Source organism: Planococcus citri, chromosome 5 (assembly GCF_950023065.1).
Source record: "Planococcus citri chromosome 5, ihPlaCitr1.1, whole genome shotgun sequence".
In the NCBI taxonomy this organism is placed as follows: Eukaryota; Metazoa; Arthropoda; class Insecta; order Hemiptera; family Pseudococcidae; genus Planococcus; species Planococcus citri.
In genome coordinates this window covers 12,153,879-12,169,015 of record NC_088681.1, presented here as the reverse complement: position 1 = coordinate 12,169,015, position 15,137 = coordinate 12,153,879, and the positions used below count along the sequence as shown (strand labels likewise).

Below are 15,137 nucleotides of genomic sequence, written 5' to 3'. Positions count from 1 at the left end.
TAAACAAATTCATTGATAATAAATTAAATTTTAATAATATTATTAAGTTAATCAAAAATGATAATTTACTCCATCTAGTTTAATTTTTCAAAAAATAGTATAAGTGCTTTTAAAACCAAAATATTCTTGTGTTGTAAGCACTTTAAAAATAAATGTCTTATCTTAATAATCATGAAGTCGACTGCATGGTGGTTTCAAGTGGTTTTGAAGGTTCCAGCTACTTTTTGGAAATTTCAATTCTGCTATAAATGCCATGAAACCTTTCATTAAGTCACTGGAGGCTCCAAAATTACTTGAACCCACCTGAAGTCATCCTTAGAGGGTGTTAAAATTGGAGTGTATAATTAATTTCAGCTTTCCATCTCCATATTGAGGAAATTTCGGTTTAAAGATGTGAGCGTATTATTGGGGAGATTTTAAACTTTGTAATTTCGTGTAGGACTAGGATACGAATATTATAATAGATCATGGATAAATTTTGTAAGGAAAAAATTTTCTTATTTTTTTGAAACTGAAAAAAAAATTACATCTACCTAAATGTTTCTTTATTAAGTCGATAAACTATGAAAAGTAATTTTTAAATGATTCGAACCAGGACCAGTAGGCTCTGGTATTTTTCAATTTTTCATAAACTACCTATCTTATCTCGACTTGAACACAAATCTTGAACATTCTGTGGTAAATTTTTTGGTCAAAATCCAGCTAGTCCACCTTACTTGGCTCAATTTCAATGCCCAATGTACAGCTGTTTTATTTAATTTCAATTCAATTTAATAGTAAGGAAATTTTTTGTTAGTGGTTTTGATTTTTGACTAACGTGAGTCTGATTAGGCGAATGAAGTACCTTTTGGGGTGGGGTGGGAGATGGAAGGGATCTTTTGACTTTGACCATTGAACTACAGAATTGAATTGAATTGAAGAACAAAATCTGAAAATCTACCTACACTAACTGTTCAACTTCAAAGAACAATAGCTGTGAAGTGTGAACCAAACCGAAGTACTTGACTTAATTATACTTAAGAACTTGGTAAAAATCATTGAACGGAATCTGACAATCTGAGAATTAAAATATTAAAGAACACTGAACAGTGAACAGACAGCAACAAAAATTTGAAAATAAATAATGAACCAAACTACCAAAAGAAAAACTAAAACCAAAATGTGAAATTTCAAATTCGAATTTCATCATGCATCATGAATTATGAATTCGTGAAAAATCAAAAATGCGAATCAATAAATAATGATTTTCAAAAATTAATTTGGAATGGTGCCCAATTTCAGTTGAATTTTTATTTTGTTCGAAAGAAATCTACATTGGATAACAATATTGAAATAAAATTCAAATTAACAAACTCGTACTCAATCTCAACTTGAACTTTTAAATATCAAGAAAGAAAAATATTGCACCTTTTTTTTTTTACAAAAAAAAGTTTTTTTTCACGAAATCCGTTTTCCGATTCTCATTGGCGGTTACATCAAAAATTTTCAACCAATCAAATTCACTCTCAGTGTGAAAGAGCAAAAAAAGCAAAAGTTCTTTTCGCAGAAAAACATTTTTGGGAGTTACCTATTTGATATTTTATTGAAACATCAAATTAAAATATAGAACTCATTTGAAATTGATAATTAGGTATTTGTACTGATTTTAAATCAATTAATTAATTTTTTAAAAGCATTTTAATCCAAAAATTCCGTCGCAAATAGATGACTTGAAAAAATTCAAGATGTAGGTAAAAAAAAATCTAGCGAGAAATTTCGTCGAAAATGTGCGCGTAAAAGTGGGTTGCCAACACTGCTGCATGGTACGCATCAAATATGGAGTCGCGCTTCTTCGTAGAATGTGACAATGTATTGTAATAATTTTAAATGTTTATGTTTATATTAATTGATAGAATGATTTTAACACAATTTTTTAATTATATCGACTAGTAAGTATCTATACTTGATATTTAAAACAATCCCGCGTTACAGGTACGCGGATTATCAGTGTTTACAACAATGGCCTCGTAGCGAAAATACACAATAACAACGGTTTTATACTTTTATCTGCCTTCGATACTTTTACCGGGGACGCTGATTGATTATGGAAAATATTTATGCAACTAATAAAGTACGCGAAATATACGCCATCGCTTCGAATAGATGATCGCGGATGCTACTTAATCGATATTTCGAACATGTATACAAGCGACAGTCGAGCCAAAAATAATATATCGGCATTTAAGGAATGCGGTGTTTGAGGCTCTTATTCGAGAGTGTTTTGTACGCGATTCGATGGCCCGATGTTTGAATAATAACGTTTGTATGTTTGTTTCAGGGTTACTGGCAACTTCGTAACTGTTCACTAGTCAAATGAATTAGCTCGCATATGGTTGGATTGAAATTTTAATGTATTTGAGAAATTTAAAGTTATGTTGACTTCTACTTCGAGTAAGTATTTGCACATTGATATTTTATACGTTTATGTAGTCCCGAGACGATGAAAGTTGTGTTAGGATACGACTAGGGTTGGGTGTTTTCGATCGATGACGAAATGTCAACCCTTTTTTATCGAATAGAAGCGCTTATTTAACGGATATTTACGTTACGATGGATAATTAGAGCGTATTATTGAACTATTATCGAGTAGGCTTCGTATTACAGCGATCGTATGTGAATTTACGTTAATGAAATGTGATTCTGTTCGCAGGCATGGGTTCGGTTGTGAAATGGAAAAAGGTTTCAGAAACAACAGGTCCGCAGCCTCGTCCACGACACGGGCATCGAGCTGTGGCCATCAAAGAGCTACTGATCGTCTTCGGCGGCGGTAACGAAGGTATCGTAGACGAATTACACGTGTATAACGCGACTAGTAATCAATGGTTTATACCAAATACATCGGGAGATATTCCACAAGGGTGCGCTGCCTACGGTTTCGTCGTAGACGGTACCCGAATATTGGTTTTCGGCGGTATGGTCGAGTACGGTAAATATTCGAACGAGTTATACGAATTACAAGCTTCACGTTGGGAATGGAAGCATCTGCGACCGTTGCCACCCAACAAAGGACCGTATCCTTGCCCTCGACTCGGGCACAGTTTCACGCTGATCGGACACAAAGTGTATTTATTCGGAGGCTTAGCCAACGACAGCAACGATCCCAAGAATAACATACCTCGTTATCTTAACGACCTATACACGTTGGATATTTCATCGCCGGACGCGTTAGCCTGGGATATACCACAAACGTACGGCGATTCGCCGCCGCCTCGCGAGTCGCATACGGCGGTCGCGTATACCGATCGGTACGGCGTATCCAAGTTAATCGTGTACGGTGGCATGAGCGGATGCCGTTTGGGCGACTTGTGGATATTATCGATCGATAGTATGACTTGGAGTAAACCTATGGTTTCCGGTCCGGCTCCGTTGCCCAGATCGTTACACACAGCTACCACTATCAAAGATAAAATGTACGTTTTCGGCGGCTGGGTGCCTTTACTGATGGACGACGTCGGCGTCAAGGTGACCGCGCACGAGAAAGAATGGAAATGCACGAATCAACTGGCGTGTTTGAATTTGGAAACCATGTCGTGGGAAGATCTGAATTTGGATACGAACGAAGAGAACATGCCACGTGCCAGAGCCGGCCATTGCGCGGCTAGTATTCACACCAGGATGTATATTTGGTCCGGTCGAGACGGCTATAGAAAGGCGTGGAATAATCAAGTATGCTGCAAAGATCTATGGTACTTGGAGGTCGGCGCGCCGGGTAAATGCAGTCGCAGCCAGTTGGTTCGCGCGTCCACCAACTCGCTGGAGATATTCTGGTTACCGGTGCCGGCTAGTGATATGTTCCTGCTACAGATACAGAAATACGACGTGCCGCCCGATACGTTCCAGAGTTCGACGCCCGGCATGATAGATTACTCGCAGTTGCCCTTCTTGACGCCCGAATTGGCCGCCAAATATACCGGAACTGGTACGACGGCCGATGCTAAAGATCACGTTAAAAGTACAGCGTCATCCGTTACGTCGACGGTGAACTCGATTTCTCCGGCAGCAGCAGCGTCGGCGGCGGCCACCGCAGCGGCTGTAGCCAGCGTTAAGAAAACGGAGTACGGTTATTCGCCCTCTACGAATTTAACGCAACCGATATTCTCGCAGTCGGCGGCAGCTACGGCTGCGGCTACCGCCACCATATACAGAGCAGATTCGAATTCCGGTCTGAGTACGCCGTTGGTTATACAATCTCCGAACGTAGTGCGAAGCGCCGTCGGTCCTATAATCAAATCCGAAACGCCGCAAACTATCAACGCTAATACGCCTATTATTATATCATCGTCGACCGCTGCCAACCAAAACGCCACCGCTAGTCCGGCCTCGTCTATGACCGGTATCCACGCTTTAGCCGCTGCCGCCTCGCAAACGCAGAAAATCAAAACAGTCTCGCCTCAGCAGGTCAGAGTGGTGCAGAATTCGGCCCTAGGCGATACGCCCAAATCGCCTGTGCCGCTGAAATTCATCCAAACGCAGAAAAGCATCGCGTCCGGAACGCTGCAAACGTCTTCGAACGTTGTGTTCTCGACTACGCTTAATTCGACCGGTACCGTGCCCGGTTCCGGTATAAAACTGATCAACGCTGCGCCCAAACCATCGCCTACTGTTATCAAATCTCCGGCCAGTCCGCAGCTAGGCAAACAGATCATCATACAGAAACCTGTGACGGTAGCCGGTGCCACATCGTCGACCGGTACAGGCGCCAGTCCGCAACTAGTAACATTGGTCAAGACTAGCCAAGGTATGGCCGTTACGCCGGTCAACAAAATGAACGTAATGCAAGGTAAACCGACGACGATTACTTCGACGTTAACTAGCGCGGTCCCCGGAGCTGCGGGAATGGCCGGTAAACCAACCACCGTCACGCAGGGTACGACGTTAGTGAAATTACTCGGTCCTGCCGGAGCAGCCGCCGCAGCAGGTACCGCCGGCGGCGCTAATAAATGTATGATAACCAACGTAGTGAAAACCGTACCGGCTCTAGGCTCGAATATCCTGAAAACCGCTCCGCAGTTGACGGCCACCTCAGTACCGCGTGCTCGCGTAACGTTACCCAATAAACCGCAGACTATCGTTATACAGAAACCCGGACTAGGCGGAAGACCGGCTCATCAAATCATCGTCGTCACAACAGGCTCGAATCTGCGAACCGTGCAAACCATCTCGGTCTCGCAATCGGCCGGACAAACGGGCACCGTACCGATTAGCAGCGGTACCGGAGGCGTCAGTACCATCGTAAGCGCCGGCGGTAACCCTGTTCGAATGATGGTCGTGTCGTCAGCCAGCTCAACGCCCATGGTTGGCAAACCGATCACAATCACGGTACCGGCCGGTAGCGGTATTCGTAAAAGTTTAACCATTACTGGAAAAACCAGCAACCTAACCGGAGCGACGACTCAAGCTTTGACCTTCGGCGGTAAACCGATCACGTTGCAGATGGTCGGAGGCCAAAAGAACGTCGCCATTATATCGAACGCTGCCGCGACAGCCGGCGGAGTCGCGTCATCTACACCGAACTCCACCACCAACCTGCTGCTGTCTCCATTAACCAAATTCATCAACGCTACGAACACTGCTGCGACCACTTCCGGTATTGTGACGACCACAGCTGATATCTCATCGGGCTCCGAATCGGTCGCAGTCGCGGCCACGGCAACGACGTCACGGCTCATCACTACAAGCGGTGTTATCTCGACGTCGAACCTCGTACCGCTCAGTACCGCTATCACAAATCCTGCCGCAATCATCGCCGCCGCAGCGCCTACGACTTCGACAGCTGTTGTTACAACGCATCCGACGACGGCGGCGACGTCTTCGACGACAGCAGCCGATCAAACCGTCGACGTTGGTTTCCTAGACGATTCTGTAGCCGTCAAACAAGCTGCCAAATTAGTCGCCGCTGCTGCCTCAGCAGCTGCCACCACAGCCGCCGCCGCTGCCTCATCGGCGGCAGCTTCTACGATATTCGAAGATCGTGCCTCCCCTAGTCACAACGTGTTAGACACTAAAACCGTCGTCGAGTCGGATACGCTAGATCATACAAACGCCTCGAAATTCTTAGAAAATGTCGATAAAATTACCGCCACCGCATCGTCGCCCACAGTCGTCGAATCGAACGATGTCGAAATGAGCGAGCCTACGGATTCGGTTACCACCGCCGACGATGTCGATGTCGACGAATCGAACGTCGTCAAGACGGTCGAAGAAATGCTACACGAAAGCGGCGCCGCTCAAAATATCAGCGAAGACGATAACGTGATGTCGAACGATATCGAAATGAAAGACGTGTCCGAAAACATGATTTTGGACGAAGCTCCGGTCACCAGCAGCGGCGGCGGATCTGATCCTAGCGAGGCTGCCATCGACGAATCCGCCTCGAAAGATCCGCAAACGACAGACTCTTCCAGCGTTATCGTCGGTAGCGTTTAGATAAGGGGAAAAATCCAGGGCCCAATGTCTCACGATCTTTCAATTCTCCTTTAGGCTTAGAAAACGAAATTTTTTAAGCGTCCAGTGATGATTTGCTCGGCTCTTTGCCCCCGCCCGATCTTTCATCGAGTGCACGTGTCGTCGTCGCAGGCTGCTCGGCCACTAACGAAAGTTCGACCAGACGAAGAGCTTTTTGTCGTGTGTATATCGTGATTTTTCATGCTTTTTTGATCGATTTTAAAATCTGTAATCTATTTCCCGCTCACCGCCTTTTTGCCCCCCTCCCTTCTTTCATTACCAACTATTCCGTATTTTTCTTATATATGATTGTGCTTGTTTGTGTTTTTTTTTCTTCTTTTTTTGAAAATAATCCTCGAAAGGAATTACTATTTCAATTTTTTCAGTATGTTTTCTCTTTTAACATACATTATAGTCGTTTTAATTTCATCGGAAATTTTTTTTTCGTACCCTTTTCGTCTCGCTTCCCCCACCCCCTTTGGATGTATTTTCGAATGGATCATATTTTTTGAAATCTGAAAACTAGTAAAAATTGGTTTCGCGTCGACTTGGAAGTGTGCTTGAACGTCGTTGGGGGTGGTGACCTTTCTTGATAGGTATTTTAACGAATTTTTTTTTTTTAGACTGCCAGCTCTCGCCGGTTTCGTTATTAAAGTTGATCGCTTGCTGTAGTACTCAGAATAATATAGGAGTCTTGCCCCTCTTCTCCTCTCCTTTTCTGTCCATGTCATCTTGCGTGACCCCCTCCTTTTTTTAAAATAATAAACGATTTTGTAAATATTGCTTGTATCAACGTGCTGCAATATTATGCTGCATGCTGCTAGATTCACTCGTCAAACATTATTGTCGTATATACTTTAATTTTGTAAATTTTTGCTCTTTTTATTATTTTTTTTTTTAATTAATGAATTTTTTTTCTCGTTTATATAAATTATCATTATTTTATTTATTATGTGAAAGTTACATGGTATTTGTTTTGTGCGTTGTTTGAATATGAACCTTTTTATTATCATTATTTTTTTTTTATGCAAAAGTAATCGATACCTATATTGAATTCTTTTTTTTTTTCTGTGAAAAATAACACGTTAATTTGAATTTCGATCTTTATTACTATTATTATATTATATAATTATTTGTTTTGAATCGTTCTTGTAAATAACGAACCAACCAGTGGTAAATAAACAATTTGAATGACGACGGAATAGGTTGCCTGTTATGGTTTTTTTACCCTTGTTTTTTTTTGTTTTTTTTTCTCGTTTCTTCGCCCTTCGATTTTTCTTCTTTTTTGATCGAACTAATCGGTTTTTATGAACTTTCTATTGTATGATTATTTTATTTTTTCTCGTAAGGGCTTCCTAATGACGGTTAACTGATGACGCGGGTTTGGACTGTTTTCTTAGTGATGGTATTTGTCGAGATACCTACCATGTTGACAACACGAAGTATTGAATTTATTTTATTACTATTATTACCCTATTCTTTTCTCCCGTATAATACAATTATCGATACGTGTAAATTGTAAATTATTGAATTTTTTTGGATTATTTGTATGGGTTAAGAGACGCCTCGTTTGAAAAAGAAAAAAAAATGTTCAACAAGTAGTTTCGCAGAATTATTTTCTCTCATGTAAATTTCGTATAAATAGTAGGATATGATTTTTATTAGCTTATGTTTTAAGCGTAATTTGTTATTTAAAAAGTTTAACGATAATGTCAAGCATTGTTTTATATTAAAAAAATTGTAATTTAATTATTGTGGTTTCTGTTTTTTTTTTTTTGGGGGGGGGGGAGGCTTTCTGTGGGGTTAGGATGGGTTAGAGGTGTGTGTTGAGGGTTTGTAATGGTCAGATTTTTATGTTTTATTTATTTATTTTTTTGGAAGTTCAATCGTGAGCTGATCTCAGTTTAGATCATGAAAATGACCAGTGGAAAATGTTTAGATTTGATTAGATCAGATTCAGGCAGTCTCTGAATTCAATTTAGTCTCATTTTATCAGAGTTTTAATTAGATTAGATCAATTTATTTATTTATTGACAGTTGTTATTAACATAAATAAAATTGATGTAGATTAGATCAAATATATGATATCAGATTGGTTCTGATTAGCTGATCAGATCAGATCTGGACATTCCCTTGATTCAAGATGATCTGATAAAATCCAGTTGAAGAAGATTTGATCAGATGAAACTAGATCTGATCTTGACATTAGCTTCGCTCCGTCCAATCTGAAGTGATCGAATTGGATTTCTTCAATTTGATCAGATCTGACGTGGTCTTGTCAAATCAAATTTCCTCAACCGGATCAGTGATCAGATCGAATTGGATTGAGTGAAAGTTCCGATCTGATCTTATCAGAGCACACAGCTAATCACCAATCAGATTCAATTAGGTTTTCCCTATTGGATGTACCTAATTTGATTAAAACTTTGATCTGATCAGCTCAAATTGAATTGAATTGAGGCAATGTTAGATCAGGATCAATCCAGGTTCTGCAATTTTATTGAATCAAATCTGATCAAAACTCTGATCTGATCAGATAAAATTGAATAGAACAAATGTCTAGATCAGATCTGGTCAAACCTCTGATCTGACTAGATCAAATTAGGTGTATGGAATGCCTAGATCATGCAGATCAAATCTGATCTGGCATTATCTCACCTAATCCATTAAAATTTCTCCTATTCGAATTCAGGCCTGATCAGAGTTAATCAGATACAATTGGGTTTTCCTATTTGATCTCTTCTGCTCAAATTGGAATTGAATGGAACTGCGCAGATCAGATCTGTCTTAATCAGATCAGATCAGATCTGTCATTGTGTCATAATCAGATCAGATCTGTTGTAATCAGATCAGATCTGTCATTGTGTCATAATCAGATCAGATCTGTTGTAATCAGATCAGATCTGTTGTAATCAGATCAAATCAGATCACAGCTGTTGTAATCAGATCAGAGCTGTCGTAATCAGATCAGATCAGATCTTTGGTAATTAGATCAGATCAGATCTGTTGTAATCAGATCAGTTCAGATTTATCGTAATCAGATCAGATCTGTTGTAATCAGATCAGATCAGATCTGTCATTGTGTCATAATCAGATCAGATCTGTTGTAATCTAATCGGATCAGATCAGATCAGATCAGAGCTGTTGTAATCAGTTCAGATCAGATCAGAGCTGTTGTGATCAGATCAGAGCGGTTGTTTGTAATCAGATCAGATCAGATCTGGCGTAATCAGATCAGATCAGATCTGGCCGCTGGCGTGATCAGATCAGGATCCATCAGGTTTCTCCAATTTTATTGAATCAAATCTGATCAAAACTCTGATTTGATCAGATGATATTGGATGGAATCAATGTCTAGATCAGATCTGATCAAACCTCTGATCTGAACAGATCAAATTAGGTGTATGGAATGCCTAGATCATGCATGATCAGAATCAGATCTGATCTTCTGACATTATCTCACCGAATCCATTAAAATTTCTCCTATTTGAATTCAGACCTGATCAGAGCTAATCAGATACCCAGGATTGGGTTTCCCTATTTGATCAAATTGGAATTGAATGGAACCGCCCAGATCTGATCTGGTGTGATCAGATGGGATCAAATGACTGGATCAAGAAAAAGATGAAATGTCCTGTAATCAACAGATTTGAATTTTGATCAGCTCTGATCACCAGTCAGGCCTATTCGATCAGATCTGCACATTACTTTTGATTTACTTAATTGATCCATTTGGAGAAATTTGATTAGATTTGAAATTTGATATTGATCTGAGCTGGGCAATCCCTGGCTGGATCCAATCTGGTATGGTCTGATTGAATTTTAGCAGATTAATAAATTTAGTTAAGAAACAGGAAAACCTGATTTGGGCATTCCCTTGATCCAATTTGATTGATCTAATCAGAATCAGATCCAATTATTGGAGAAATTTGATTGGATTTTATCTTTATGAGGTCACATGAAATCTGATCTGGACATTACTCATTACTTAATCCTCCTCCTCCATTCAATTTGATCTGAGCTGATCCAATCCAATTGGAGAAATTTGATTGCTTTATCAGATCACATCAGATGGTCCTGATCTGTATTCTGCACATAGCCTCCAATTCTTATTCTACATCAGTACATCTACGAGTAATACATATGATCTGATCAGATCAGAGCTGATTGATTTTAGCAGATTAGGATTAGATCCATCCATTCGAGGAAACCTAATTAGCTCTGATCAGACCGGGTTGATCAATATCTTATCCGAAGTTCCAAACATTCCCTGAGCCCTGAGTTCAATCTGATCTGATCAGATCCGCTGAGAAAATTTGATCAGAAGTTTAGATTTGAATTCGATCAGATCAGAGCTACTAACTAATATATGAATTCTCAGAATTCTGATTCAGAACTGAAGTTGTCAATGTCTGGGAGAAATGTGGTTTTCAGTTGAGCTGAAGTTGAGAAATCCGTTGAGATATCTGTTTCTATATTTTTGAGTAATTTTTTGTAGTTTATTTTTTAAAATACAGGCGAATGCAGGTGAAATATTTCGTAAAAAATTGATGAATTATAATTTTTGCAGACGGCCTTTCACCATATCAGGAGTAGTGGGGGAACTTCTACGTCAACACGTGCTTGTTTAATGGCGGCGAATTCGGTTACTGATAAGCGAGAAAGAAGATAAAATAGTTCAAATAATACGCTGAATAGCTGAAATATTGAATGCTTAATGAAGAAATTAGCACAATGAAACAGTAAATTATCCTTTAATTTGCATATGATAATTTCCACGTTGTACTTCTGCCTGAAATCTCATAAATTCTAAGTGTTTCTTGATCGAATCGTTCGTTTCATCGAAAGGGTAAGATGAATTCACTTTATTCGAATCTTTATACTCGAATATTATCGATTAATACGTTATATAGAATGATTAATGAATTTCTAATGTAATTGTAGTATGTTTAGGTCGTTCGTTAACAGCATTATATCACTTTCGATTACCCAATTAATACACGGACGAGTTGTTCGAAGTAAGTATTTTACTCAAACGTAGATTTAAAACCGAAGGAATTCTCTTTTCTAAAAATGCACCTTTGATTATTCAGGTATCGCTCTGAAATCCGAAATGCACAGTAATCCGGTTACCTTAAGCTATAACGCTTTGAAGATCAAAGTACTTCCAGCTCTGGGAGATAACTACATGTACCTGGTGATCGATTCAGCTACCAATGAAGCTGCCATCGTTGATCCTGTTGATCCAGATACGGTGATTAAAACCGCCAACGAAGAAAATGTTAATTTGACCACAGTATTAACTACACATCATCACTGGTATGTTCGTAATTAATCGTATACAGTTGGATTTGGAATGATTTTGATTTAACGAACGTTTTTCATTTGTTTCAGGGATCATGCTGGTGGAAATGCTGAATTAGTCGATAAAATGAAGGGTAAAAATTTACAAGTAGTTGGAGGAGATGACAGAATACCCAAATTAGTGAAGAAAGTACAAAATGGAGATCAGTTTAAGCTCGGGACGTCTTCGGTCAAGTGTCTAACTACTCCTTGCCATACCACCGGTCACGTTTGTTACCATATTACTACCGATGAACAAGATACAGTCGTTTTTACAGGTAGATGATCAAATTTTACGTACATTCGATTATGTTTTGAGATCCGTTACAATCCGGTGTGTTTTGATCGTTTTCAGGAGATACACTTTTTATCGCCGGTTGTGGTAGATTTTTCGAAGGAAACGGTAAAATGATGAACGACGCTTTGAACGTGAAACTTGCCAGTTTACCCGATGATACGGTAAAAATCAGCTTTCAATATTCCTTTTTAGAAATAGTGTACTTATTTTTAAATGGTAAATTCATTTTTAGAAAGTGTTTTGCGGACACGAATACACCGTTAGCAATTTGAAATTCGCCGTGACTGTTGAACCAAATAACGCAGATGTTAAGAATAAACTACAAGAGAGTATTAGATTACGTAGTGAGAAGAATCCCACTGTACCGTCGACCATTGGTGAGTTCAAATGAGTATTTTCTGGCTTAGATGATTAGAATCGAACTATAATTGTTCATATTTTAGGCGAAGAGAAAAAAATCAATCCATTTATGAGAGTAAATCTCGATAGTGTTAAACAATTCGCCGAAAAAACCGATGTCATCGATACAATGGATCATATTCGACACCTGAAAGATAATTTTAAAGCTTAAGGATATCTTAAGGTTGGTTAAAAAGAGAAACACAGCTTCAAAAAAGAGAAAAAATTTATTACGTTTAAAATAATATAAAAATGAGTACACTACGATCAATTCGAACATCGTTCTTTTTACAGAATATTATTTACAAATGGGAACGCTAAAATTATCACATATTTTTATTAGCTGCATCTTGGCTCAGTTTCACTTTATTCATCGTGTACTGTTCCATATTGGCAATATATTGTTCTTTGGATTTCATATATTTATCATAATACACCTGGGGGAAAAAAAGTCAATTAATCGATTTACAATTCCTAATTAGTGAAACGAATGAGTCCTGAAACGACGATGAAGACGTACCTTTTTATCCTTCCTCGACAAAACATTCCAATTCGCAGCCAATTGCTTGGTCAAGTCTTGTTTGGACGGTTCGCCTTTTCCTTGCATTATCATGTGATCTAGAACTATTGGTCTTTGCTCTTGACAAAACTGGAAGAAAGGATTAGCCGGACGTTTCGGAGCATTCGGATCTTTTTCTCCTCGACCTTCTCTACGTTTACCGGATTTCGTTCGCACTCGTTTCTCCGGAATAGCCTAACGAAATACAGAATGAACTCGAGTTAGACCGTATCTTACAAAGAGGTAAATTCTCGGCGTATTGATTTACTTTGGCCGCTGGAGTCGTCGATGTTGCTTTTTTAGTAGTGAAAAGCGGTGATCTATCGAAGTACTCTTGGTTCTGAAGTAAATCTACGTACGTTCCGGAATCATCTATACCTATATCTAATGGATAATCCGCGTTTCGCCAGTCATCGTGGTAACGATCTAACCAATTCATTAGGAATCTACGCAAAAAGAATGTAAATGAGTTGGTATTCACTTATTAGACTCACAGGTGATCATGATTAATGATCATCCGACAGAGAAACTTACACTCTTTGTTTGCGTACTCTTCGCAGCAGTTTATTCATTTTTTGTAATCTGTGTACTAGCATTTCGTTATTCTGTAATACGAGATGAATATCGAATATTAAAAGAGGCGAGTGAGAAAGGATAAAGGTAATCGATGCATACCTGCTGGATTACTTCGCATTTCTCTGATAGCAGGCGATATTTCCGGTGGTAGAAGGTGTTCTCATTGTATTCTTCGTCCGAATCGTCGGAATACATTTTAATAATGGATTAATACCTTTTAATTATTACTTCGTCGAAGCATTTTCACTTTATTTCGTTTTTATTTTATCAGCGAACAGTGATTTTTGATAAAAATAAAAAAATTGTAAATAATTAATCGCTTCCTAATTTCACAACATGCTGTGATCTCGAATTGTTGTGAAAATAACACGATTTTCCCATAATTACGTAAATTTACTCGTAATTACCGTAATACGTTGCGTAATTACCCAAAATCAAATATTTCAACCGTAATCTGTGACGTGACGCTGACGTCACAGCACATCTGGAAGCACGTTCACGTTGTGTTTTGCACAGTGCGCATGCGCGAAAAAATCAACAAAATTTTTTCCATTCGGAGTTGGAAGTTTTCGTAGAGTTTTCAGAGTTTTTGGAAGTTATTCAAGTTCCGAAAATTGTATTCAGCTTTTTGCGGTGTACTTCGAATTTATCGTTATCGTGTTTTATATTTTGTTCTAGTTGTAATAATCGTTTTAAATTCGATTATCCGCTAGTGTTACCGTACTACTATTCGAGAGAATCTCAAGACCAGTACCGCTTCAATTGAACAAGAATATTCCTGTCAAAATGTGTTTCAATTTTTAGCAATTAGTAAGTACTCGATGTTTACAATAATTAAAATTCAAATACCACATGTAGAGTAGTAATCATCACGCAATCGGCGTATCTGCTCTGGTATCATATTTCATCGTTGATATGTTTTGTTTAGTGTTGTAGACCATCGTAGTAAAATCTCACTCATGTGTTTGTCTGTGTAGTAAGGTAAAGAACACTCATACTGGAATTTTCCATTCTATAAAGATAAACCAAGTATGGAACAATAACTCATCAAGTTCATGAACCGATGTTATCGACACATCTACCAGTAATTTTCCTTCCTCGTCCGTCGTTCACTCGCTTTCGTTCGCATATTCGATCATCATCTGCGTACCTTATACGTGTACCCATAAATCGAGTCAGTCGTACCGTTCGAGATACCGAAAGACTAGTTCTAGAGTAGTTGGAATTCGTCAACCAGAGGCGGTGGTATTATTAAATAAAGTTGCAGCGTGAAATTAACTGGGCCATGTGAAATCCATATTGCAGCCTGAGCTCGTCAGTCGTCGTTTTCTGACCTACGACCCAAATATTCGGTTGCGCGCATTCGATATTGTCCAGCGAAGCTATCGATTTTGCCAAAAGCTCGTAAATTTGCTTACCGATGGAAATTTTTAGCTAAAATTTTAACGCCGGATAGCCTTTTTGTAACGGTTAACGTAG

General features: G+C 39.0%; 4 protein-coding genes across 6 annotated transcripts in view; 3 read left to right on the top strand and 1 right to left on the bottom strand.

The window, feature by feature from the left end:
- Positions 1–1,785: 1,785 nt before the first annotated feature.
- Positions 1,786–8,233, top strand: LOC135846341 (host cell factor 1-like). 2 transcript variants are annotated; one of them, XM_065365372.1, is made up of 3 exons: positions 1,786–1,928; positions 2,318–2,430; positions 2,690–8,233. In XM_065365372.1, exons 2-3 carry the CDS (start codon positions 2,412–2,414, stop codon positions 6,463–6,465), a joined length of 3,795 nt encoding a protein of 1,264 aa, XP_065221444.1. In that variant the 5' UTR covers positions 1,786–1,928; positions 2,318–2,411; the 3' UTR covers positions 6,466–8,233. The 2 variants fall into 2 exon arrangements, with proteins under 2 accessions (XP_065221444.1, XP_065221445.1); XM_065365373.1 differs by lacking the exon at positions 1,786–1,928 and adding an exon at positions 1,974–2,110.
- A 2,868-nt stretch (positions 8,234–11,101) lies between these two features.
- tzn (tenzing norgay) lies at positions 11,102–12,941 on the top strand. 2 transcript variants are annotated; one of them, XM_065366408.1, is made up of 7 exons: positions 11,102–11,332; positions 11,428–11,501; positions 11,577–11,802; positions 11,878–12,104; positions 12,182–12,285; positions 12,357–12,501; positions 12,568–12,941. In XM_065366408.1, the coding sequence occupies exons 2-7, from the start codon at positions 11,429–11,431 to the stop codon at positions 12,693–12,695; spliced, it is 903 nt and encodes a 300-aa protein (XP_065222480.1). In that variant the 5' UTR covers positions 11,102–11,332; position 11,428; the 3' UTR covers positions 12,696–12,941. The 2 variants fall into 2 exon arrangements, with proteins under 2 accessions (XP_065222480.1, XP_065222481.1); XM_065366409.1 differs by having other exon boundaries at positions 11,103–11,332; positions 11,437–11,501.
- On the bottom strand, positions 12,732–13,956 carry LOC135847031 (FACT complex subunit SSRP1-A-like). The gene is made up of 5 exons (XM_065366410.1): positions 13,758–13,956; positions 13,617–13,687; positions 13,351–13,528; positions 13,044–13,277; positions 12,732–12,960 (listed from the first exon to the last, which is right to left on the bottom strand). Exons 1-5 carry the CDS (start codon positions 13,851–13,853, stop codon positions 12,850–12,852), a joined length of 690 nt encoding a protein of 229 aa, XP_065222482.1. The 5' UTR covers positions 13,854–13,956; the 3' UTR covers positions 12,732–12,849.
- A 255-nt stretch (positions 13,957–14,211) lies between these two features.
- LOC135847046 (uncharacterized) overlaps positions 14,212–15,137 on the top strand; it is an 89,358-nt gene continuing 88,432 nt past the window's right edge. Inside the window, exon 1 of the mRNA XM_065366428.1 lies at positions 14,212–14,468. The gene's annotated coding sequence lies outside the window, so the exon portion shown is untranslated. The remainder of the gene's footprint in view (positions 14,469–15,137) is intronic.